The sequence below is a fragment of the Schistocerca nitens genome, chromosome 1, assembly GCF_023898315.1.
Source record: "Schistocerca nitens isolate TAMUIC-IGC-003100 chromosome 1, iqSchNite1.1, whole genome shotgun sequence".
Classification (NCBI taxonomy): domain Eukaryota; kingdom Metazoa; phylum Arthropoda; class Insecta; order Orthoptera; family Acrididae; genus Schistocerca; species Schistocerca nitens.
The window spans coordinates 55,083,799-55,107,780 of NC_064614.1; the positions used below are offsets into that span (position 1 = coordinate 55,083,799).

The window sequence follows — 23,982 nt, forward strand, 5'->3', positions numbered from 1 at the left end:
TTCTTCATCTCCCAGTACTTACTGCAACCTACATTCTTCTGAATCTGCTTAGTGTATTCATCTCTTGGTTTCCCTCTACGATTTTTACCCTCCATGCTGCCCTCCAATGCTAAATTGGTGATCCCTTGATGCCTCAGAACATGTCCTACCAACCGGTCCCTTCTTCTTGTCAAGTTGTGCCACAAACTCCTCTTCTCCCCAATTCTATTCAATACCTCCTCATTAGTTATGTGATCTACCCATCTAATCTTCAGCATTCTTCTGTAGCACCACATTTCGAAAGCTTCCATTCTCTTCCTGGGCAAACTATATATCGTCCACGTTTCACTTCCATACATGGCTACACTCCATACAAATACTTTCAGAAACGACTTCCTGACACTTAAATCTATACTCGATGTTAACAAATTTCTCTTCTTCAGAAACGCTTTCCTTGCCATTGCCAGTCTACATTTTATATCGTCTCTACTTCGACCATCATCAGTTATTTTGCTCCCCAAATATCAAAACTCCTTTACTACTGTAAGTGTCTCATTTCCAAATCTAATTCCCTCAGCATCACCTGACTTAATTCAACTACATTCCATTATCCTTGTTTTGCTTTTGTTGATGTTCATCTTATATCCCCCTTTCAAGACACTGTCCATTCCGTTCAACTGCTCTTCCAAGTCCTTTGCTGTCTCTGACAGAATTACAATGTCATCGGCGAACCTCAAAGTTTTTATTTCTTCTCCATGTATTTTAATACCTACTCCGAATTTTTCTTTTGTTTCCTTTACCGCTTGCTCAATATACAGATTGAATAACATCGGGGACAGGCTACAACCCTGTCCCACTCCATTCCCAACCACTGCTTCCCTTTCATGTCCCTCGACTCTTATAACTGCCATCTGGTTTCTGTACAAATTGTAAATAGCCTTTCGCTCGCTGTATTTTACTCCTGCCACATTTAGAATTTGGAAGAGTATTCCAGTCAACATTGTCGAAAGCTTTTTCTAAGTCTATAAATGCTAGAAATGTAGGTTTGCCTGTCCTTAATTTATTTTCTAAGATAAGTCGTAGGGTCAGTATTGCCTCACGTGTTCCAACAGTTATCCCGAGGTTGGCTTCTACCAGTTTTTTGATTCGTCTGTAAAGAATTCGCGTTAGTATTTTGCAGCTGTGACTTATTAAACTGATAGTTCGGTAATTTTCACATCTGTCAACACCTGCTTTCTTTGGGATTGGAATTATTATATTCTTCTTGAAGTCTGAGGGTATTTCACCTTTCTCATTCATCTTGCTCATCAGATGGTAGAGTTTTGTCAGGACTGGCTCTCCCGAGGCCGTCAGTAGTTCCAATGGAATGTTGTCTACTCCCTGGGCCTTGTTTCGACTCAGGTCTTTCAGCACTCTGTCAAACTCTTCACGCAGTATCGTATCTCCCACTTCATCTTCATCTACATCCTCTCCCATTTCCATAATATTGTCCTCAAGTACATCGCCCTTGTATAGACCCTCTATGTACTCCTTCCACCTTTCTGATTTCCCTTCTTTGCTTAGAACTGGGCTTCCATCGGAGGTCTTGATATTCATACAAGTGGCTCTCTTTTCTCCAAAGGTCTCTTTAATTTTCCTGTAGGCAGTATCTATCTTACCCCTAGTGAGATAAGCCTCTACATCCTTACATTTGCCCTCTAGCCATACCTGCTTAGCCATTTTGCACTTCCTGTCGATCTCATTTTTGAGATGTTTGTATTCCTTTTTGCCTGCTTCATTTACTGCATTTTTATGTTTTCTCCTTTCATCAGTTAAATTCAATATTTCTTTTGTTACCGAAGGATTTCTACTAGCCCTCCTCTTTTTACCTACTTGTTCCTCTGCTGCCTTCACTACTTCATCCCTCAAAGCTACCCATTCTTCTTCTACTGTATTTCTTTCCCTTATTCCTGTCAATTGTTCCCTTATGCTCTCCCCGTAACTCTGTACAACCTCTGGTTTAGTCAGTTTATCCAGGTCCCATCTCTTTAAATTCCCAACTTTTTGCAGTTTCTTCAGTTTTTATCTACAGTTCATAACCAATAGATTGTGGTCAGAGTCCACATCTGCCCCTGGAAATGTCTTACAATTTAAAGCCTGGTTCCTAAATCTCTGTCTTACCATTATATAATCTATCTGATACCTTCTAGTATCTCCAGGCTTCTTCCATGTATACAACCTTCTTTTATGATTCTTGAAGCAAGTGTTAGCTATGATTAAGTTATGCTCTGTGCAAAATTCTACCAGACGGCTTCCTCTTTGATTTCTTTCCCCCCATCCATATTCACCCACTATTTCCTTCTCTCCCTTTTCCTACTCTCGAATTCCAGTTACCCATGACTATTAAATTTTAGTCTCCCTTCACTACCTGAACAATTTCTTTTATCTCATCATACATTTCATCAATTTCTTCATCATATGCAGAGCTAGTTGGCATATAAACTTGTACTACTGTAGTAGGCATGGGCTTCGTGTCTATCTTGGCCACGATGATGCGATCACTATGCTGTGTGTAGTAGCTTACCCGCACTCCTATTTTATTTATTTATTATTAAACGATATCTGGGAGGCTAATCAAATAAAGTATATGAATTGTTGCATAATGTAACACACCACATTACACTAGCTAATGATTATTTGTCGAAACAATTCTGTGGTAATTGTTTCAGCAGGCTAATAATTGTATCTGCAAGCCTATACAAGTCTGATTGTTGTCTTCTCCCTTACACCAACTGTCTACTCTCACTTATTTAGCTATAAGTTCTTGAAGTGTGCAGTTGAAAAATGTTGCTCAGTGAAATTTCATCACCTTTTTGGTCAGTCTTGCATGGCCCTTTTGAGAAACATAAGAAACCTATAACAAAAAGTCTGTGAGAATAACATTTGATCATTATTCTAAAAATAAAAAGTCCTTTTGTCAATCTCATTCCAGGAAAATCATTGTGTCCAACATGTTATTCTAAGATATTTGTAATTCACAAGAGAAAGGATAGTGAAACCTCAGATACAGAATTTTGTGACTTACCAGCAACCATTAAAAAAAGTAGATACAGCTTGTGAAATCGTAGGTAGTCAAGATAAAAGACCAAGTGCCTTGAATATGAAAATTGAGAATGTGGCAGCTACAGTCAAAAAGAATTTGGAAGCTTCATTTCAAAATACAACTTGTAGATGGAAGTTCTAAAACTTCACCAACTGAATATGACAACTTGATAGAAAAATAAAAACTAAATGCAGTTCTTCAAACAAAGAGGATAAAATTAAGATTATCATTTTACTGCCTAATTCTTGGAGTCGAGCAAAAGTTAGTAATGAATTTAATGTGTCAGAACGTCTTGTTAAGTTAACGAGGCAGTTAGTGAAAGAACATGGAATTTTACCAGCATTACAAAAGAAAAGTGTATCTAATTTCGTAGTTGAAAACACAATCAATAAAGTTATTAAGTATTATGACGATGACATTAACAGTCATTTGATGTGTGGCAAAAAAGACTGTCTTTCTGTGAAAGAAAATGGTTCTAAGATTCAAAAACAAAAAAGGTTAATATTGTGTAATTTAAATGAACTATTCACTGAATTTAGAAAAGAAAATCCTGACATAAAATTGGAAGATCAAAGTTTTGCGAGTTGAGACCAAGATGGTGTATTGTTGCAGGGGCATCTGGCACCCATAATGTTTGTGTGTTTGTATCATCAGAACGTTAAGTTGATTATAGATGGGGCCGATCTTAGAGTTGACTACAAAGACCTTTGGAAGTTATGGTATGCAATATTGACAGTTACAATTGTATGATCAAGGGAAAATGTGAAGATTGTCCAGGCAAATGAGCCTATGTTATTTATGGCATTGTGTGGATGCACCTAGTACTTCCTTTTTTTTCAGTTTTCTGAGTTTTAAATAATGATAAGGCACAATAACACCCACTTCAGAAGAGATTATGGTTGCAGCTGATGCAGAAAGTGATTCATACTTTCTTGTTTTTGTCAAATTGCTCCATTGGGAACGCGTGTGTCATACAGGTAAGCATCAGAACCTGTGACCTTTATTGCAGTATGTCGTATCATATATAGTATCATGTCAGTGGGAAGTGTGTATTAAACCTACCTGACAGAATAACACATCATGTAGAAAGCACATGAGAAAACTTAAGGTGGTTTATTCCCAGGATCACAAATTTGGAGAAGCAACTTGATGTAGTGAGGTGAAGCCTGGGACAGAACATAGCTCCAAACTACTGGATGTGATGTCTTGCTATCTCAGTGAGCTAATCATTGGCCAACCAATTATTTACTGCATCTTTCCAAGCACACATGATGATAAAACCAACAGTGCACTGCCACAGACACATAGTTGTTATGAGGTAACTCAATGACATGTTGGGGTCAAAACTGGCACCTTACAACCTCTGCATACCAATGGGAAAAAATTCATGCATACCAATGGGAAAAAATTCACTTGAAAGCATTACATTTTATAAATTATGATTGATGTTTCCCTCAGAATGCACTAGTTAGTAGTGCTGTCTGTGTGATATGAAACTTCCTGGCAGATTAAAACTGTGTGCCGGACCGAGACTCGAACTCGAGACCTTTGCCTTTTGCTCTACCACTGAGCTACCCAAGCATGACTCACAACCTGTCTCCACAGCTTTACTTCTGCCAGAACCTCATCTCCTACCTTCCAAACTTCACAGAAGCTCTCCTGCGAAACTTGCAGAACTAGAATTCCTGGAAAAAAAGATATTGCTGAGACATGGTTTTGCCACAGTGTGGGAGATGTTTCCAGAATGAGATTTTCACTGATATGAAACTTCCTGGCAGATTAAAATGTGTGCCGGACCAAGAATCAATCTCGGAACCTTTGCCTTTCATGAATTGTGCTGGGGAAACTCAGTTGGTAGAGCGCTTGCCCGTGAAAGGCAAAGGTCCCGAGTTCGAGTCTCGGTCCGGCACACAGTTTTAATCTGACAGGAAGTTTCAAGATCTACATATTGTGTTTTATCACCCTGCAGATCCAAGGACATCTTTTTAAAAAAATTGAGAAGGATCAAGTTTGGATGCCACTTAAAAATGTACTATGGAAGCTGTCTCCCATGGAATTTACAACTGTGACTGGGCGAACTTATAATCTAACACCCAAACTGAATGAACAAATTTCTCAAATGTTCAATGAGTGATGTACTAAAAACAAATAACAAGAGAACAATATAATGTAATTAGTAGGCTTATTTTCAATAAAAATGTAAGTAATCATTGATATGATTAAATTATATACTATAACTGATATATTTTATTCCATAAGCCTAGATATAGCGTATGTTAAAAAATGTATTTTTGACTCTTGTTTGTAATTTTTTTTCTATAACTTCCGATTCAATCTATAAGTTTAAATTTATACTGAAGTTTGATATCATAAAGGTCTATTAACTGTGAAATTTTCAGATTTTTATATGGTCCCCCAACAAAAATATTGCAGACCACAAAATGGAAAAATAAAAAAAGTCCACTTTTTAAAAATAGTGTATATTTTAAGTGTACGCTGCTCACCATTGATACTCTATAAAAAGTAACTATACTAAACAGTGTAATAGCAGAAAAAATATTAAAGCTGAGAAATTAATCTTTCTTTGGAAAACTACTGTTCAAAAATTGAGTTTTTAAATTTGTAGCTGATAACATTGAACTATTAAAAATATATTAAAGAATACATTCAGCTAAGTGATAAAGATGTTAATTTGTAGCCCGGAGTGTGTTTTATTTGAAAGGCTTAGGACAATCCACTACTGAATAATTGTAAAAATGTAGATGCTTGCAAGTACGAAAAAAACGCATGTGGCCTGGAACAAAATATGGCCACCATTTCAAAATAATAAACAATAATTAAAACAATATACATATTTTTGTGACTACTAAACATTGGGGAATTCACCCAGCAAATATAAAATTTTTCTGAGATGATCAAGCAAACAATTATTTTTTTCTTGGACCACTTGGTATGGATTGACTCCGTAGTTACATGAAATTTTGCACAATGTAAGAACACTTGAAATATTTTGAAGGCATAGAGAATAACAGGAGCTTCTTTTTCGACCAGAGAATAATGTTGCTGATCTGAGTTGAGTATTTACAATGCAAAACCAATAGGCTGTTTGGAGCCATCTGAATGGCAATGGTGCAAGACTGCCCCCACCCCATACTGGAACATCTGCGTGACCAAACCAAATGCTTGCTGGGTTCAAATGCTGTAAGACATGGCACAAATTGATGACTATCCTTATGGCGCACAAGAGCACACTCACAGGCTAAAGGACCACTTTTCCAAAGCAACAGATGCAAGGTGTGGGTGACAGTACCCACTCGGTAATTAAATGTGTGATAGTACGCCACATTGTTGCCAAGGAATGCCTGAGCTTCTTGTAGATTAGACAGATGGAGCAAAGCATTAATGATGGCGAAATGTTGTTCCATGGGGCACCTTGCTTGCCGGGACATTTCATGACTCAAACAAACAATTCAAGGCTTGAAAAAGTTAAACTTGCCAAGATTATAGTTGAGGTCAATGGTCTTTAGAACACTGAGCAAAGAACAGAGGTTACATAGGAAATCTTCTGAGGTAGCATCACTGAATCGTCAAAGAAACTGGTATAGGCATGCGTACTCAAATACAGAGATAAGTAAACAGGCAGAATATGCCGCTGCGATTGGCAACACCGATATAAGACAACAGGTGTCTGGTGCAGTTATTAGATCGATTACTGCTGTTATAGGGGCAGGTTATCAAGATTTAAGTGTAGTTGAATGTAGTGTTATAGTCAGTGCATGAGCAGCCCGATGGATGTGTACGGGTATGTAGACAACAGCATGAATCTATGGACCCAGCATTTTGGCCCTGATACACCTAGATACGACTCTGGTGACACATATGAAAACATCCTGTCTGATCACCTGCATCCATTGTGCATTCCGATTGACATGGGCAATTCCAGCAGGATAATATTACACCCCACACATCCAGAACTGCTACAGAGTATCTCCAGGAACACTCTTCTGAATTTAAACACTTCTGTAGGCCACCTAACTCCCCAGACATGAACATTATTGAGCATATCTGTGATGCCTTGCAACATGCTGTTCAGAAGAGATCTCCATCCCCTCATACTCTTATTGATTTATGGGCAGCCCTGCAGGATTCATAGTGTCAGCGCCCTCCAGTCCCTCCAGCACTACTTCAGACATCAGTCAAGTCCATGCCATGTCATGTTGCGGCACTTCTGTGTGCTCACGGGGTCCCACACAACATTAGGCAGATGTACCAGTTTCTTTGGCTCTTCAGTGTAGTTAATGGAGTGAGGGACAACCATCATAACCTGTTATAAAAAACTTTGAAAGATAGCAGGTGCGCTAGTGACCCCAAAATCAGCTGTTGATACTGATAGAGACCAAAAGGCATATTAACAACAAACAACTGTTTTGATGCCCCATCCATTGGGATCTGAAAACAGGCTTCAGCTAAGTCCATTTTTGAAAAGAATTGACCCCCAACCAACTTTGGGAGCAATTCCTCCAGTTGAGGCAGGGGACTCAATAGTGACCTTGGAAGTCTCCCTAAAGGTGAAGCTGACTGCACAACTTCTTTCCGATAACTTGTGGAAATTGCTCTAATCATTCGCAGTGATTTTAAGTGGTCCAGCTCCACCTTAACCTGGTCATGTAAAACTGCTGGCGTTGGCTACACCCGAAGAAATTGAGGGCAGGCATAGCGTTTGACAGTGATGTGTGCTGTGAAATTGTTTGCATAACCTAACCCTGGGGCAAACAGATCTGAAAACTCAGAACATAAGGATAAGACAGTTGGTCCAACATTGGATACACTGCATCTGCAATAGGATAACCAAAAGTAGCAACGGCATCTAACCCAAACAACTATGGCGGCATGTTAACAAGCGGTGACTGAGCCCAGATCAATGTACCCAACAACCTTTTCAACATGATGTATGAACCTGCTGTTGTTGCAGAAGTGAGTGGAGTAAAGCTTCTCTGGAAGAGCCAAATGACAGTAAAAGCCCAGAATCCAAAATGTGTGAAAATTTGACCTTCGACATCACTACCTGTGTTCTAACAAGGAATGCAAGGAAACATGCAACATAAAAGAAGCACAAATCAACAGTTTTCATCAGCTTTTCAAACACTGAACATGTTTTTTCTGTAGGTTTAATGGATTGTTCTCAAATAGTGTTTTTTTGTCCATGTGGATGCTACTTTGCATCATGTTGTCAGTAAAATTAAAGTTTCAACTAATTACGGTCAAACATCCCTAATTATATCTATTTTTAATGCAGCCACTACTTTCACTATTTTATCTTTTATTTGTGAGAAAATTCACTTTTTATTGTGCGGAATATACATTCCAGTCTGTCATTTAAAATATGTAATATCCACCAAATATCTACTGTAACAGTTTGATAGTACTCACTGAGACCTATCCGAAGAAATTCTATGAATTATTTAAGGCATTAGTGAGTTATTAATTTTTGAAGATCATTTTATATCTAAAACATTTAACACTAAATAACATGGAAACAACTCTTAGCAGGGGCCCTTGGTCATACATGCAGTTGTCTGACTTTTGTTCTAGAAACCATGTTATGGCTTCCTTGTTGCTGTTGGGCTTAGTTTTTATCAGAGTTTCGTCAGTGTGTGCTAGGCAGTTATCAACCTAAGGGTGATGTTGCAAAGTGAACTTACTTCTGATACTAGTCTTCACTTTTCTACAATCAGTGATCATCACTGGTAGTGCTCCTCGCTTCAAAATGGTATCTTCCACACAGTTTCTGGAGCTTCGGCCATCAGCACAGCATTGATGACTGCATATGAATGAGGTAGTTGGTGCAGACTGTTATTATCCATTGATTCCCATTTGTCAACTTTGGGAACATCCCCAAGAGGTAGATTTCAGTTTCATGGAGTGGTGCTGCTGCAGATGGAATTGGTACCAGATGTGCTGGAGGTAATTGCCACATGTGTTTCTGTTGCTGGCATTTGCTTACAATGGCTCACATAGTGTCCAGTAGATCGGTAGAGACCTGGCCTTTGATACCTGTGTCTGATTATGTCTAGAATCTTCATGAATCCCAGGTGACCATATGTTGGAGTGTCGTAGAAATACTGCAGGATCACTGGCCACATATGAGCTTGAATGGTGAAGTACCATTTCTGCACCACCAGGTGACAGTGTTTCATTTATTAATTGGAATTCTCCTTTGGTCAGTTCCTCATTATTCAAGGCTTCTGTGGTTTTCAGCAATGCTACGTCTTCTGTTTGTTCAGCAGCACAGAATTCCTTGAAAGGCAGTCAGCAGCCTTGTGTTTATGTCCGTTTTTGTACAGCAGTGTGATGTTGTATTGCTGAAGTCTCAGTGCACTTATTCCCAGACATACTGATTGTTGATTCAGGCTAGTCAGCCAGCATAGAGACTATTGATCCATCACAAAGATGTATGAATTGCCAAATGAATAAGGCCAGACCTTGATAATGGCCAAAACAATTGCAAGATACTGTTTATTGGTTGTAGATTTGTACCTCTTGGACTTGGAGAGTTATCTGGAAGCATATTTCTGAATTTGCACTAGGAACTGCACCCATACCACAACCACTTGTTTTTGGTATTCTTGTTATGCAATCCTAGAACTGCATAAGATGTTAGCACTACCTTGAGGACAAGAAATGCTCATGTTGTGTCCTCCCCCCCCCCTCCCCCAAAAAAAGGCCTTGCACTTCCAGATGTTGGGATAGTGTTATTAAGGAAGCACTTGAGACTAATTTAGCAAGTCACTTTATAATAAAGATGAAAGTTTTTGCTCAAATTCTGGTTGGAATCCTGCTCTCTTCCTGGTCAAGTAACAGTTACTGCTGCTTATTCACCCACTGCTAACTAATATTCATTGTTGATGACTTCAGATGTCTTTTATCTTTGGTAGTGTGGTGGTGCTAGTTTTGATGTGATGTGATGTGGTGTGTGTGTGTGTGTGTGTGTGTGTGTGTGTGTGTTTTGTCTTTCTGCTTATGCCCAGCATACTGAGGGCTTAAATTTCCTTCCACTGTATTCTCTCGATGCATTTGTGCGTGTAAAATGATGGAGTGTGTAAATGTCCAAATATTGACAGTTGTCAGTGACATCATATGATTACATTTATTGAGCCTTAATATATGTGGCAACAAAGCGAGGCACACTGACAGTGGTGTACTCAGTAGTAACACTGCACAAGCAGCAGTATCACGTCTCAGTTCTGCATACAGCATCGCGATAGACATGTCCTCGTGTGAAGGCTCAGTGGAGAGCAAATATTGCCAGAGTGCATATGTCATTGGTAGACAGGCCCAGCACCTTAAGTAGTAGGGGGTGCGACAATCACCTCTGGTTTGCGTAGCCAATAATTTGTGATGTGTTGAGGTTGGTAGTTGTGCCCTATCTTTGAGGTCTTTATGACAATGAGTCTGCATGTTGCCCCTGTTTTCCTGGCCTATTTTGATACAGAGGGTGTTTGACTGTTGTCCTGACCATCATATTCTCCAGATTCTCACCCACTGCGGGAAAAAAAAAATCCAGCTATGAGTAGCTGAGGAACTGGCCTGCTACCACTTGCCAAGCCATTGTTTCTGCATTAAATGTCACAACCAATACGTCCCAAAATCGCCTACAGATTTAATCTTCTATTTTTTCTAATGTACTTGATACAATAAATAAAATTTCACTATTTGCTCTTCTTACTTGTGTTGTAGATGTAATGTTCAGCAATGTAAATCACCACATGCAACTACTACTTATAAGGTTAGATACTTTTATCAACTATGTAAAATGGCAGATAGTTGCAGTCAATTTCAGGTCTGTTTAGACCCAGTGGCAGTATTAAAGACCTTTGTAATTTTATTGTAGTGCTGCAGATTTTTGCTATCGCTGTTAACTTTTATCTACAACTTTGTTTCACTATGTTACACAGTAAGTGTACAATGTACTAGGGCTATCCAGAAAGTAACCTCCATTAGGCTCTAAATAAAATAGTGGAATAGTTAGGCAGATTTATTTGCACAACCTTAAAATTACACTTTTACATTACTTTTCTACATTATCATCATTCTGATTCATACGTTATCATATATCTTAAAGAGCTGACTAATTCCATCTCCATAAAGTTTTGCTTCCAAAGATTGCAGCTAGCTATGACAGCATCTTCAAGTTCTTCATCAGAGTCAAAGAACAAGGAGTCAAGCCGTTTTCTCATTTGCACGAATAATTGGTGATCACTTGGAGGCATGTTTGAGCTGAAGAGTGAAAGTACAAAAATTTCTCATTTGAACAGACACAAAATTCTTGCGTTTGCTAGACAGTGTAGCCACGCATTATCCTGCAAAAAGAACAATGTTGTTAGTCAACAGACCACAATGCTTTGAATGTCTTCTCTGTTATCTTAATATGTCACAGTAGGCCTGAGAATTGATGGTTCTTCCATGTTCTGTACAGTTTGCAAGTAAGATTCATTTAGCACCCATAAAATGATATCTGTATTCTGTGGCTGACAGATCACATGCTTTAGTGTCACTCCATCCCTCGTCCCGCTCAGAGATGGTATGGCCCAATTCCATTGATTGTTGTTTTGTCTTTGCTTCACTGAAGGCAATATTACTAACTATGGTTGTGATTCTGTTCAGTGAATTTACTCTTTTTTCATCATAAAGCAAAAGGAAAGCCACAAGAAAAGTTTAATCTGTTAGTTTTGTGGTTCTGAGAAATGAATTTTTGAATCTAACAAGCACAGAATTGGTAGTACCGTAATTGTTTAGTAATGATATCTTGCAAAAGGCTCAAGAAGTCTGCAGAAATTTGTCGGACAGTTGAAATATGGGGAAAAAAATGTTGATTTTCTGTGTCAGCCTCTTGCTGGCCCTTCTCTTCTGTCATTAATAAAAAACATTTGTCATTCTACTCTTGAACACTCCCACCATTGATGCACAATACCACCATTCATTATAATCGGTAAATATGTGCCACAAATTTCATGATAAATTTTCTGCCGCTATAAACAATATTACAGAACAGATTTCTCATTTGGCAGGTTCTTCAATTGCAACACTTATGTTAATGGCTACCTATGCAACCAAGAACTAAAATGGCTCTCTCGCCATTACAACTTAAAGTACGCTGACCTCCTATGTGACGTAATGTGATGATTGTTCCGTTCTCCAACCAATTCCCATCCTGTAAGAAAATTGAGGTTTTTTTCTGATAGCCCTTGTATATGGAAAGATTTATAGTTACAGCAATAATAGAAATTGTGCTAACACAACAAGGTGTTTCCAGATCAGGCATTGAAGAAAACTGTTCGCAATGTTTTCACTCGTAATATGGCCACTGATGTACCTGATGATAGGAGATTAAACACTGAGGAGTTAATGGATCTCATCAAAAAGAAGGAAGTTCTGTTAATAGATGTAAGAGGCCGAGAGGAAGTGAGACTAACTGTTAGAATACCTCAAAGTCTTAATATCCCAGGTAAGTAATTAGTATGTTGAACCACATGAGCAGCTGTGCACTTGAAGTAATATACAAGATGGAGAACTTATAGTGCATCCCAAATATATCCAGAACATGTAAATATATCAGGATGTGGTTTTTCCTAAGCTATAACAGATACTGTCAGATTTTCTGAAGAAAACACACAATCTTTAAAAGCTGCCAAATTATGATCCCAATCCAGGTTTTGTGTGTGTGTGTGTGTGTGTGTGTGTGTGTGTGTACTTTTTTCCTCGGCTTCAGAAAGTGCTTTGGAAGAGAACTTCGGATACATAACTAGCATGGGACAAGATAATAGCACCACAATCCAGTGTCGTGCCATCACAATAAGAGGTCCTACAGACATTTCCCCTTCTGTACCAAGTAAAAGTGAACCCATAATTTAGGCACAGTTTGTGAGTTTAACTGTACACTTGAAATCCATATGCGCCTTGCTGATTTAAGACACTAACAGTTTTTTAAAAAAATGGAAATATATATTTTTGTTCAACATTAGAAAGGGCGTTGAAAGAGGACTTTGATGACGTAATGTGTGGAAATTGCTCTGTGATCTCCTGTTGTGGCAATCGGGCAACTTGCTTGTGATTTTTTTTCCCAAACTGTTTGAGAAATAGTGTTGTTGTACCCTGAAAGATATCATGATCTTGCAAGCCCACAAAAGCTGTCTTTGCAAACTTTATTAAAAAGTCAAGCAACAGAAAGTGTGAAGAATGAAGAATATTAACGAAAAAGAACAGCAACTGCTTGAGAGAAATGCAGCTAACATTTTGGCAGTGCTAATAAATAGTCATAGTGTTTCTATGAGGCAGCTTCAGTATGCTTGTGGGATCAGCCAAATCAGTGTTTTGTGAATACTACATTCCAGTGCATTGCTTCCTTTCCAGATTTCACTCCATCAACAGCTCCATGGCATGCAGTTTTTCTATGCAATATATTGTTTCTGGATGAAACAACATTTACAAACTATAGGCAAATGAATCTTCTCAATATACACTGCTTGTTGTAACACATACAGTAAGTTCACATGGAATAACCAAATCACATTAATGAGAAGACCAATCAGATGTTCTATACACAGTCTGTGTACATAGCCAGGCCAAGTCCAAACAAGCAACAAACATCACAAGAGCAGAGTCAAGTAAGCACACAAATGAATCATAACAGAATGAGGAAAGACCTCTCTACTCTGGGCGTATAACAAGTAGGTTGCTAGTCTGACTCAGGAGATTCCCCTGTCCGTGGGCTGTGTGTGCCAACCTCGCAGCCATTGCTGTTTGATCGTGCTGCTGCCTGACGACCAGATCTGTGCCACCAGGTGCCAGCACAGGCAAGTTTAACCATAACAAGACAAGCTGACACCCCACATCTTGTTATGTCCCCAGCCGCATGGTTCAGGGACAGTAGATGTAGTAACATAGGGTTCCACTTGGTAAGGTGGATGTGAGATGGTGCACCTTCATTCTTCCTTCCCGCAGTGTGGTGTGGCATCCAGCACCCAGGAAAGCAACGTCCTGTCTGCTGGGGAACTGTTGATGGGCACCTGTGGAGAAGCCAAACGTTCCCTGTTGGCTGGCACCAGAGTACAGGGCTGGAAATGACCCTAGCAGTGATGGATCCGTTGCAGGCGAACACCTGCAGGTAAGATGGTAATGGCTGGGGGCACTAACACTGGAATAGAATCCATGGGGGCATCTGGGGCTTTGAGGGCGGGAGCAGGACCCAACTGGTACAGTGTCTGCTGAACATCCAGTACCACCAGTTGCTGTTGAACCCCATCTGCACCCAGCCACTAATGCTCATTTGGTAGGCTGGAAAAAAACATTGCAGGAGGATGAGGTAGGCAAGATTTCACCTACTGTAGGGAAGGTGGAGGCAAAAACAGGGAGAGAAACTCCAAGGACATTGGAGAATGACAGAACCTGGACTTTGGGAGAGAGGAGGGCCTGGAAGATGAGGACATGGGCGGCAGAGACCGGTCCCCCATCCATGGGCAGAGTCGATTCCGATGGTGGTCCACGAGACCGTTACCTGTATACAGGATGAAGATTCTCCGAACGTGTATACCGTGAATTATTGGGGTCCCTACATGTGTGGCAGTGACAGAGGCACCCAAGGAAGGCACGAGGCAGGCTGCAGGAGTTGAGGAGCATGTAACAGATGGTGCCTGTGGAGCAGTTCTGCCACTCTTCTCACCCAACAGCAAGGGCCTATAGGAAATGAGAAATTGGGTGAATGCATCTTCAGCCAGGTCATCCCCTATGTACTTCTTCATTTGTGTCATGAAAGTCCAGAAGAGGCGTTCCACCTCGGTCGTCTGAGGGTGTTATGGGGCACCCTGACCTGATGAATACCGTGTTGTACCCAAAAATCTTGAAAGGCATTTCTTCATTTGCATCTAGAAAGTCCAGCAAAGGCGCTCCACTTCCCCTTCGATTTTGGGTGGAACGGGGGCACCATGACATGGTGGATACCATATTGCACACAAAAATCTGGAGAAATCTGTGAGATAACTGAGGGCTGTTGTCCATCATCAGGGTGCGGGAGAGGCCTTCGATGAAGGAGATCTGGTTGGGGGCCCATATCGTCGATTCCATCACTGTCGGACAGCAGTTTACAATACACAGAAACTGAGAATAGGCATCAATGACCACCAGTTAGTAAACATCCAGAAAGGGATCAGCAGAATTTAGGTGGACTCGTTCCGATGGCTGTGAAAATTCATCTATTTTGAAGCCTTCGTGTTTTCTGAGATTTGTTGACGACATGTTTCTTGTTTTGCCACCTGGAATAGACTCTTTGCACCGGTTATTGGACCATTTTAATTGTCTTCATCCGAACATCAAATTCACAATGGAAATTTAAAATGAGGGAAAGTTACCTTTTTTGGATGTACTAGTTTATAGAAAAGAAGACTGAACTCTTGGACACAATGGTTATAGGAAACCAACTCATACCGACAGGTATTTACATGTTTCCAGTTGCCATCCACCTTTTTAGTGTACAGGAGTCCTTTGGGCCTTGGTTAAACGAGCATATGTTGTCTCGGATGCTCAAAATTTACCTCAGGAGTTGCAACACCTTAAGGATATGTTCAATAATAACTGCTATATGGACCAACAAATTCGACGTGCTTTTGAGTTTGGACCTCTACCTGAACCTTCTGAAGACACCTTTAGGTCTGTGGCTTTTCTTCCGTATGCTGGGAATGTGTCTGCCAAGATAGGTAGACTTTTGAAGAAATATGAGATCAGATGTGTTTTTCGTCCGCCAGCTAAGATTCGAGCACTTCTTTGCACTGTCAAAGATAATTGAGATTTGAGGAAGTCCGGTGTTTACAAAATACCGTGTGAGTGCGAGAAAATTTACGTTGGCCAAACTATTCGTACCGTCAATGACAGGTGTATTGAATATCATCGCCATACACAATTATTACAACCAGATAAATCTGCGGTGGCTGAGCATTGCCTTACAGAGGGATACAGGATGCTGTACAATGAGACACAAGTAGTTGCAAATGCTTCGCGGTACTGGGATTGTGTTTTAAAAGAATCTGTTGGAATCAGACTTGCAGATAATATCGTTAATCATGATAATGGATACCCGCTAAGTAAAATGAGGAAACCTGTTTTATCAGACATGAAGAAACAATGGCATCTGATTCGGCCGGCTATGAATACTCATTTGTAACCATATATAGTTTTCAGCAGTATTCACCACCGGAGGCACTGCAACTCTTTTTGTGCCAGGGGGCAGCAGGAATGATTGAGCGTGTGCACACTGTATTTAGCGCATGCACCATTGTACGTCCAATGCATATAAAGGTGCAGTCATTTTCAAGTGGAATCAGTTATTGGCGAGAGCAGCATAGCTTTTCTCACCTGATGATGGCGGCCAGGTGGACCACTGAAATATTGTGCTCAGATGACAGTTTGATCCGGCTGGAAACCCGACAAGAATTTGATATACTAATACGCTGGGAAAGTCTGAATAGTCTGATATAGCATTTCATATCACGATATACTCTCATACAAACTGGGAAATGTGCAGGTAAAATAAGGTAAAGCATACCTGTTCTACACCATGTCCTAATGTGATAAAGCCGTAAGGCATCATAAAAGGGTATAAATAACTCGGCAAATTATCGTCACATAGCACTAAAATATAGTAGAAAATAGCCGACATCGTCCACACAGTCATTTTGCAACTGGCGTTAACTGTACAAAACCTACTGAATTGCAGAAGCTACCAGAAATCTGTTTGCCTAGCTGCTTCATAGATATCACTACTGTGGGCTTAGATGTATTCTTCATTTACATATATTTTATTTTTGACCATAATTTCACCATAAATGAGTCAGATCTATTATCTTTATATATTTCCTTTTAATAATTTTATATAGTTAACTGTGTTCGTCTTTTTATTTTATCACACTTGTTTTCTATAATAGTTATCAAAATTTAAAATTCTGCTACATGTATTTTACCTAATTTGTTTTTATCATATTATGGTTCTTACATAAATGAAGAATACGTCTAAGCCCTCAGTAGTGACATCTATGAAGCATGTAGTCAAACAGATTTCTGGTAGCTTCTGCACTTCAGTAGGTATTGTACAGTCATGCCAGTTGCAAAATGACTGTGTGGATAATGTGGCCTGTTTTACACCATATTTTAGCTCTACGTGACGATGCTTTGCTGAGTGTATTTATATGTTTTGATGATGCCATTGCGGTTTTATCACATTAGGACAGGGCGTAGAACAGGTACGCTTTACCTTATTTTATCTGTACATTTCCCAGTTTGTATGAGAGTACATCGTGATATGAAATGCTGTATTGTTTTGAAAGACAGACTGTCCACTAGGTGTATATATTTTTTATATTGTAGATCTGAAGATGGTCATTTCTGACTGAAACCGGTCATCATCAAAGGAATTTATATTGTGATCAAACACTGGAATAAAAAATCTTTTGACCATATTGGATCACTGTTTATATTCGTGACCATGCCACAGTGGGTGAAGAATATGCTTAACAATGACTTGTTCCACATCATTATGATTCATCGTGCAAAATTATCCATGGAATGTAAAAAACTAACTAATTAGAGGCATGTGAGCGATGAAGAGAGTGAGTACAAAACCTGAAATCGTACTCCATTACAACAACACTGAATGTGCTATAGATAACGGAGAATAAAAGACAAGAGTTTACAGCTATTTAGAGGAATGAGGTAGTGGCCACTAAGAATTTAATGAAGATGGTAGATACTGTAACACTGAATGCTTATATCCATACACAGAAAGATTTTCTGAGCAGAAGAGAATAATTGGAGCCAACGGAAACTCTTCATGATTGAGCTGGTATTTAGACTTGGAAAAGGCAATATGGAGAAAAGAGCAAGAAATATCAAGAGTCTTCATAAGGATGTACAAGATGCACTGAAAAGCATCTGGTATTGAAATTCCAACAATAGTGATCCAACCCCAGTGTTCCAAGTTAGCAACACCACTGTGATGCAAGAGGAACAAAGATTGGAAAACAAGTTTCTGTTGCATAATGTACCAAGAACCCATTTGTAATGTACACAGAGAAGAAACTGTAAATGTGAAGAGCTTGTTGTACAAAAGTGTACCTGAATGACCAGTTCAAAAATGTTGTGTGTTATTTTGAGGCCAAGTACTAGTTTACTGCACTGGCAGCCAAAAGTCTACATTTTTAGTTTTACAGGTATCCAGTATTGAATTTCTCTTGTGAATAATGTAAAATTTATTGTATTTTGCTACTGTGTTCAGTTTAAGACTAATAATAAAATGAAAAACTATATTTCACTACTAAATACTGCTATTTGTTGAAAATAAAAAAATCTAAAAACAAGTGTTATACAAATCATAAAACTGTATTGAGGAAGTCAAAGTATCCCACCTAGTAAAATAAGGGCGTCATAAAGCTTGGCAATGAGAGGTTTAAGAAAGAAAGTCTTCATTACTATAAACGTGCTTGCCCACAATCGTCTTGTATAGACTCCATCTAAGGAGTTGGGTATTTCGACTGCTGCTTCACTGTATATTTATTCCTCATGAAGTTTGTTCTAAATAATCCACTGCAGTTCAAAAGAAACAATGATACATGTAATTTCAATACTAAAAGAAGAAATGACGTTCATCACTCTTCATTAAGGTTGTCTTTTAGGTGCACAATGCTGCAACAAAAGTTTTTAACCATTTCTTGCCTAACATACATCAAATAAAATTTGAAAACAAACTGAAAAAGTTTCTCCTTGACAACTGCTCTTTCCTAGAGCAATTTCTATTAATGTTGTATGTAAAATGTGGTGGGTAGTAATTAGTAACTCACAACTATATATTGAGTAGTAGTAGTAGTAGTAATAATAATAATAATAATAATAATAATAATAATAATAACAACCACCTTATAAATGTTCAGCATGCATCTATATTTATGAATTAATTTGTGGTGTGAATATAAAATAACTTGTTACACATCATTACTATTTATACAAATAATCCACGGAGCAAGAAACTAAATAACTAACTATCTAAATCAAACAATAGAACTCCAGATAGGAATATCAGCAATGTAGTAAAAGATATATTGCTACTTTCTGTAAAGATAATGTGCTAAAAGTTGCTGACAGGCAGAATTAAATGACACTTACACGTAATCTTTCAGCCACAGTCTTCGTCAGAAAACGAGAGAGACATGCCATTCATTCACACAAGCAAGCACACCTCATGCACACATGACTGCCAATTCTGGCAGCTTGGGCAAGAATGCAACTATCACATGGGATAGTAGCAGCAATCTGGAGGGGTCGAGGAAGGGGAAGAGGAAGAGATAGCATTTGGTGGAGTCAGCAGGAACTACAAAGCCAACAGACACAGCGTCACGAGGCTGTGGGGTAAGGAGGTGGTAAAAACAGAGCAAAAAAGGAGAGGACGTGGAAAAGATGAGCGGGTCCATTGGCAGAGGGTGACAAACAAAGAGTTCAGGAGACGGGAATTGGGAGGAGGTGATGGTACAGAGGGGGTTGAAACAGTTGGGTGGACAGTGTGGGGACAGTATGTTATGGCAGCTTGAGTCTGGGATAACAATGAGAGTGGAGTATGTGTTGTAAGGGTAACTCCCATGTACGCAGTTCAGAAAAGCTGGTGGTGGAGGGGAGCATCCAGGTTGTTTGGGTAGCGAAGCAGCCATTGAAATCAATGCTGTTATGTTCAGCTGCATGTTGTGCCACAGGGTGGTCTACTTTGCTCTTGGCCACAGTTTGGCAGTGACCGTTCAGCCTGTTGGACAGCTGGTGTGTAGTCATACCAATGTAAAAAACTGCACAATTATTGCAGCACACCTGGTGTATTACGTGGCTACTTTCACAGATGGCCTGGCCCTTGATGGGGGTAGGATAAACCTGTGACAGGACTGGAATAGGAAGTGCTGGGTGAGTGGATTGGGCAGGTCTTGCACCTGGATCTTCTACAGGGATATGATCCTTGTGGTGAGGGGTTGGGATTGGGAGTGGCATAGGGTGGACTGGCCTGTTGTGGATGTTGGGTGGGCGACAGAACACCACTTTAGGAATGGTGGAAAGGGTCTCGGGCAGGATGTCCCTCAATGATGATAGGTAATCAAAGCTCTTGCGAAGGATGTGGTTCGGTTGTTCCAGTCCAGGGTCGTACTGGGTGATGAAAAGGACTTTCCTTTGTGGCTGGTTCTTGTGGTGGAGGGAGGATTGGGGGTGTGAGGGGATCTGTCTATGGGCTAGGTGTGGGGATAGTGCCTTCTGTGAAGGCCTTGGTGAGACCCGTAGTGTACTGGGCATACTGCACATATGCCATCCTCACTTAGCCAGGCTTTATGGGAGGGATTTTTGGTGAGAAAGGGATGACAGCTGTCAAAATGCAGGTACCATTGCTGGTTGGTGGGTTTTATGTGGACAGAGGTGTAGATGGAGCCATCAGAGAGGAGGAGATCCACATCTAGGAAGGTGGCACACTGGGTTGACGAGGACCAGATGAAATGGATGGGAGAGAAGGTGTTGAGGTTGTGAAGGAATGAAGATAGGGTGTCTTGGTCCTGAATCCAGATCATGAAGATATCATCAGTGAACCTGAACCAGGCTATGGGTTGCGTTTTGGGAGGCTAGGAAGGACTCCTCTAGATGACCCATAAACTGATTGACATAGGAGGGTGCCATGGATTTGCTTGTGTACTTCCATTCAGAGCTGAAATAGTTGTGGATAGGATAAAGTTAGTAAGATCTGTGATGGATGAGGTGATGGGTTTGCAGTCTGGAGGACGTTGGGACAGGTAATAGTCAATAGCAGTAAGACCATGGACATTAGGGATGTTGGTGTATAGGGAAGTGGCATCAACAGTGACGAGTAGGGATCCAGGAGGTAAAGGGGTGTGGTTGGTGGAGAGTTTGTGAGAGAAGTGGTTGGTATTTTTGAGGTGGGAGGCTAGATTATGAGCAATTGTTTGGAGGTGTTACTCAGTGAGGGCTGAAATTCCTTCAGTGGGGGCACATTAACCAGCCACCTTGGGGCATCCAGGATTGTTAGGTTTATGGATTTTGGGGATCATGTAGAAGGTTGATGTGCAGGGTGTCATAGAGATGTGGAGGGAAATGGAGTCAGGGGAGAGGTTCTGGAAAGGGCCTGTGTTGCACATCTGGGATGGGATCACTCTGGCAGAGTTTGTAGGTGGAGTAGTCAGATGATTGGCACTCTGCAAATGCACCCACCCATCTTTCCCTGCTCTTCTCCCTTTTTCCTCCGTTTTCCCCACCTCCCCACCCCACGACCTCCTGATCCTGTGCCTATCGGCATTCTAGTCCCTGCACATTCTACTAGACAGCACTTCTCACTTCTCCCACCCATACGCTGCTATCCTATCCCTTTCCCCTCCATCCCACGTGATAGCTGCTTCCTCGCCTGAGCTACTGTAGTTTGCGGTTATCTGTGCATGAGGTGTGCTTGCTTGTTTGAATGGATGGTGTGTGCCTGTCTTTTTCCAACAAAGGCTGTGGCTGAAAGCTTATGTGTAAGTGTCTTTCAGTTGTGCTTGTCTGCAACTTAGTGTGGTATCATAACAAAGTGACTAACTAACTAGAGATGACTGCTCACTCCAATCATATTACCGGTAGTATTATTACTAATGATAAACAACTAAATGAGTCCTCTGTATTAATGAATAAAGAAAAGTTGCATACAATTCAGTGCCCCATCGCTAAGAAGGTCATAACAGACAGTATTCAAGCTTGGATAGGTCAAGTATTGGGGGTTGGGGAATCAGCCATGTCCTTTTTGAAGGAACCATCCTGACTTTCACTTTAATCAGTTTAGAAACTTACAGAAAACTTATTGAACAAAAGTGTGTGTGACGTTCTCAAACATAACACTAGATGATGTGGTAAAAAATGCATACTTCATTTAAAAGACAGCTGCTTGTCATTTTCAGTCTCCGACTGAACTGTTGAAAGCTGCTTCAATTCCTTAAGAATGGTGGAGCTCTTATATTCACATCTCAGACTTTCCTAAATAACATGGGCAAAAGAGTGGATTTGGATTCCATTATGAATCGTTGTACTCATCAACAGTGAAATGATAGTAATCAGGGACGAACACAGCAAACAGCTGCATAGCAATATATATTTTATTGCAGATGTAGCAATATTAGAACTTTTAGTTTAACATTTTATTTTTATGTGCAACTGATATAACTGCAATTTGTAACCAAAAGGTAACTAGTAGAGTGGACACCTTTTAGTATCTTTAATGCACACTGTGGCTGGCTAAGTAAGCTTGTAAACAGCACCCACAGCGTGAACTGAGATATGGAAACTTTAAGGTCATTTCAGCAACATGAGTATGTACTTGCATTCTGTGTCTATATGGCTCACTACTAAACGGTATGTTTGTTTTCCCATGTAATCTTTGGTCTGAGCAAGTGCCTCTTGACATAACCAATTCAAGTGTCAGATTCCTATGTTTTCTTATTAATTTTGGCACTGATGATGACTATACTGTACTCGAAATCCAACCAGATTTACAATAAAATACAGACTGATACGCGACGGTTTGCTGCATTCATCCCTGACTACAATAAGCTAGCGTTTATCTGTCACAGGATCCTGCAGCATATTCTGAACTTTTAATACAGTGAGTTTCCTAGAGGGAGAAATTCTTCTCTCCATAAATCGGCGAGGATTTAGAGAGCGTCACTTGTGCAAAACATGGCTGCCCTTTGCACACATGTAGTTTGCAAACCGTGAATGCACACCAACATGTGGACTCTACGTTCCTGGTCTTCTTGAAAGCACTCAACACTTTACTTCACTAAAGATCCAAGCATATGAAATAGTTTCTCTGTCACATTCTTTGCTTAAAGACTTTCTGAAATATAGAAACCAGTATGTCATCTTAGATAGCAAGAGTTCATCAGAAAGTACCTCAGGTCGTGTGATTATAGAGCTGCTTCTGTTTGTCAAATATATATAAGGTCTATCAGATAGGATGGACAGCAATCTGGGCAGCTGTTGAGTATGTGAAAGTGTTGCCACTGAGTGACTGTAGGGGCACAAAGGACGGCATGGATAGAATTTCTATTTGGTGTCATGAATGGGAAACTAGCTTTAAATGTGGATAAATGTAAGTTATTGCAAGTTGGTATGAGAAACACTACTGTAATGTTCAAATACAGTATTAATGGTATGCTGCCTGCCTAAGCCAATTGTAACAAAGCAGGAGGATTCTTTCCCCGTCATGCCCCCCCCCCCATTTTTTTTTTCTTTTTGGAAATATCTTCAGTAGTATAATTTTTATGACATGTTCACGGTACTAAAAATCTTGCATATTAACTGAGGGTTTGGCCAACTTAACCCTATTATCCATTACATTCTTCTGTTTAATCAGAACTCATAACTGTAATTAGTTTACCTACATCTACATGATTACTCTGCTATTCACAATAAAGTGCCTGGCAGAGGGTTCAATGAACCACCTTCACGCTGTCTCTACCGTTCCACTCTCGAGCAGAACGCGGGAAAAACGAGCACTTAAATGTTTCCGTGCGAGCCCTGATTTCTCTTATTTTATCGTGATTATCATTTCTCCCTATGAAGGTGGGTGCCAACAGAATGTTTTCGCAATTGGAGTAGAAAACTGGCTGATTGAAATTTCATGAGAAGATCCTGTCGCAACGAAAAACGCCTTTGTTTTAATGATTGCCACTCCAATTCACATATCATGTCTGTGACACTATCTCCCCTATTTCACGATATTACATAACGAGCTGCTCTTCTTTGTACTTCTCCATGTCATCCGTCAGTCCCACCTGATGTGGATCCCACACCGCACAACAGTACTCCAGAATAGG

At 40.0% G+C, this 23,982-nt stretch overlaps 1 protein-coding gene across 3 annotated transcripts in view; it reads left to right on the forward strand.

The window, feature by feature from the left end:
- The window catches only part of LOC126241142 (uncharacterized), a 227,942-nt gene that overhangs the window by 15,755 nt on the left and 188,205 nt on the right, over positions 1 to 23,982 (forward strand). For 2 of the 3 annotated variants that reach the window (XM_049947980.1, XM_049947981.1), the window contains exon 2: positions 12,375 to 12,566. The exons of the other annotated variant lie outside the window; for it this stretch is intronic. In XM_049947980.1, the coding sequence (XP_049803937.1) occupies positions 12,375 to 12,566 (192 nt within the window). The remainder of the gene's footprint in view (positions 1 to 12,374; positions 12,567 to 23,982) is intronic. 3 annotated transcript variants of the gene reach the window in all.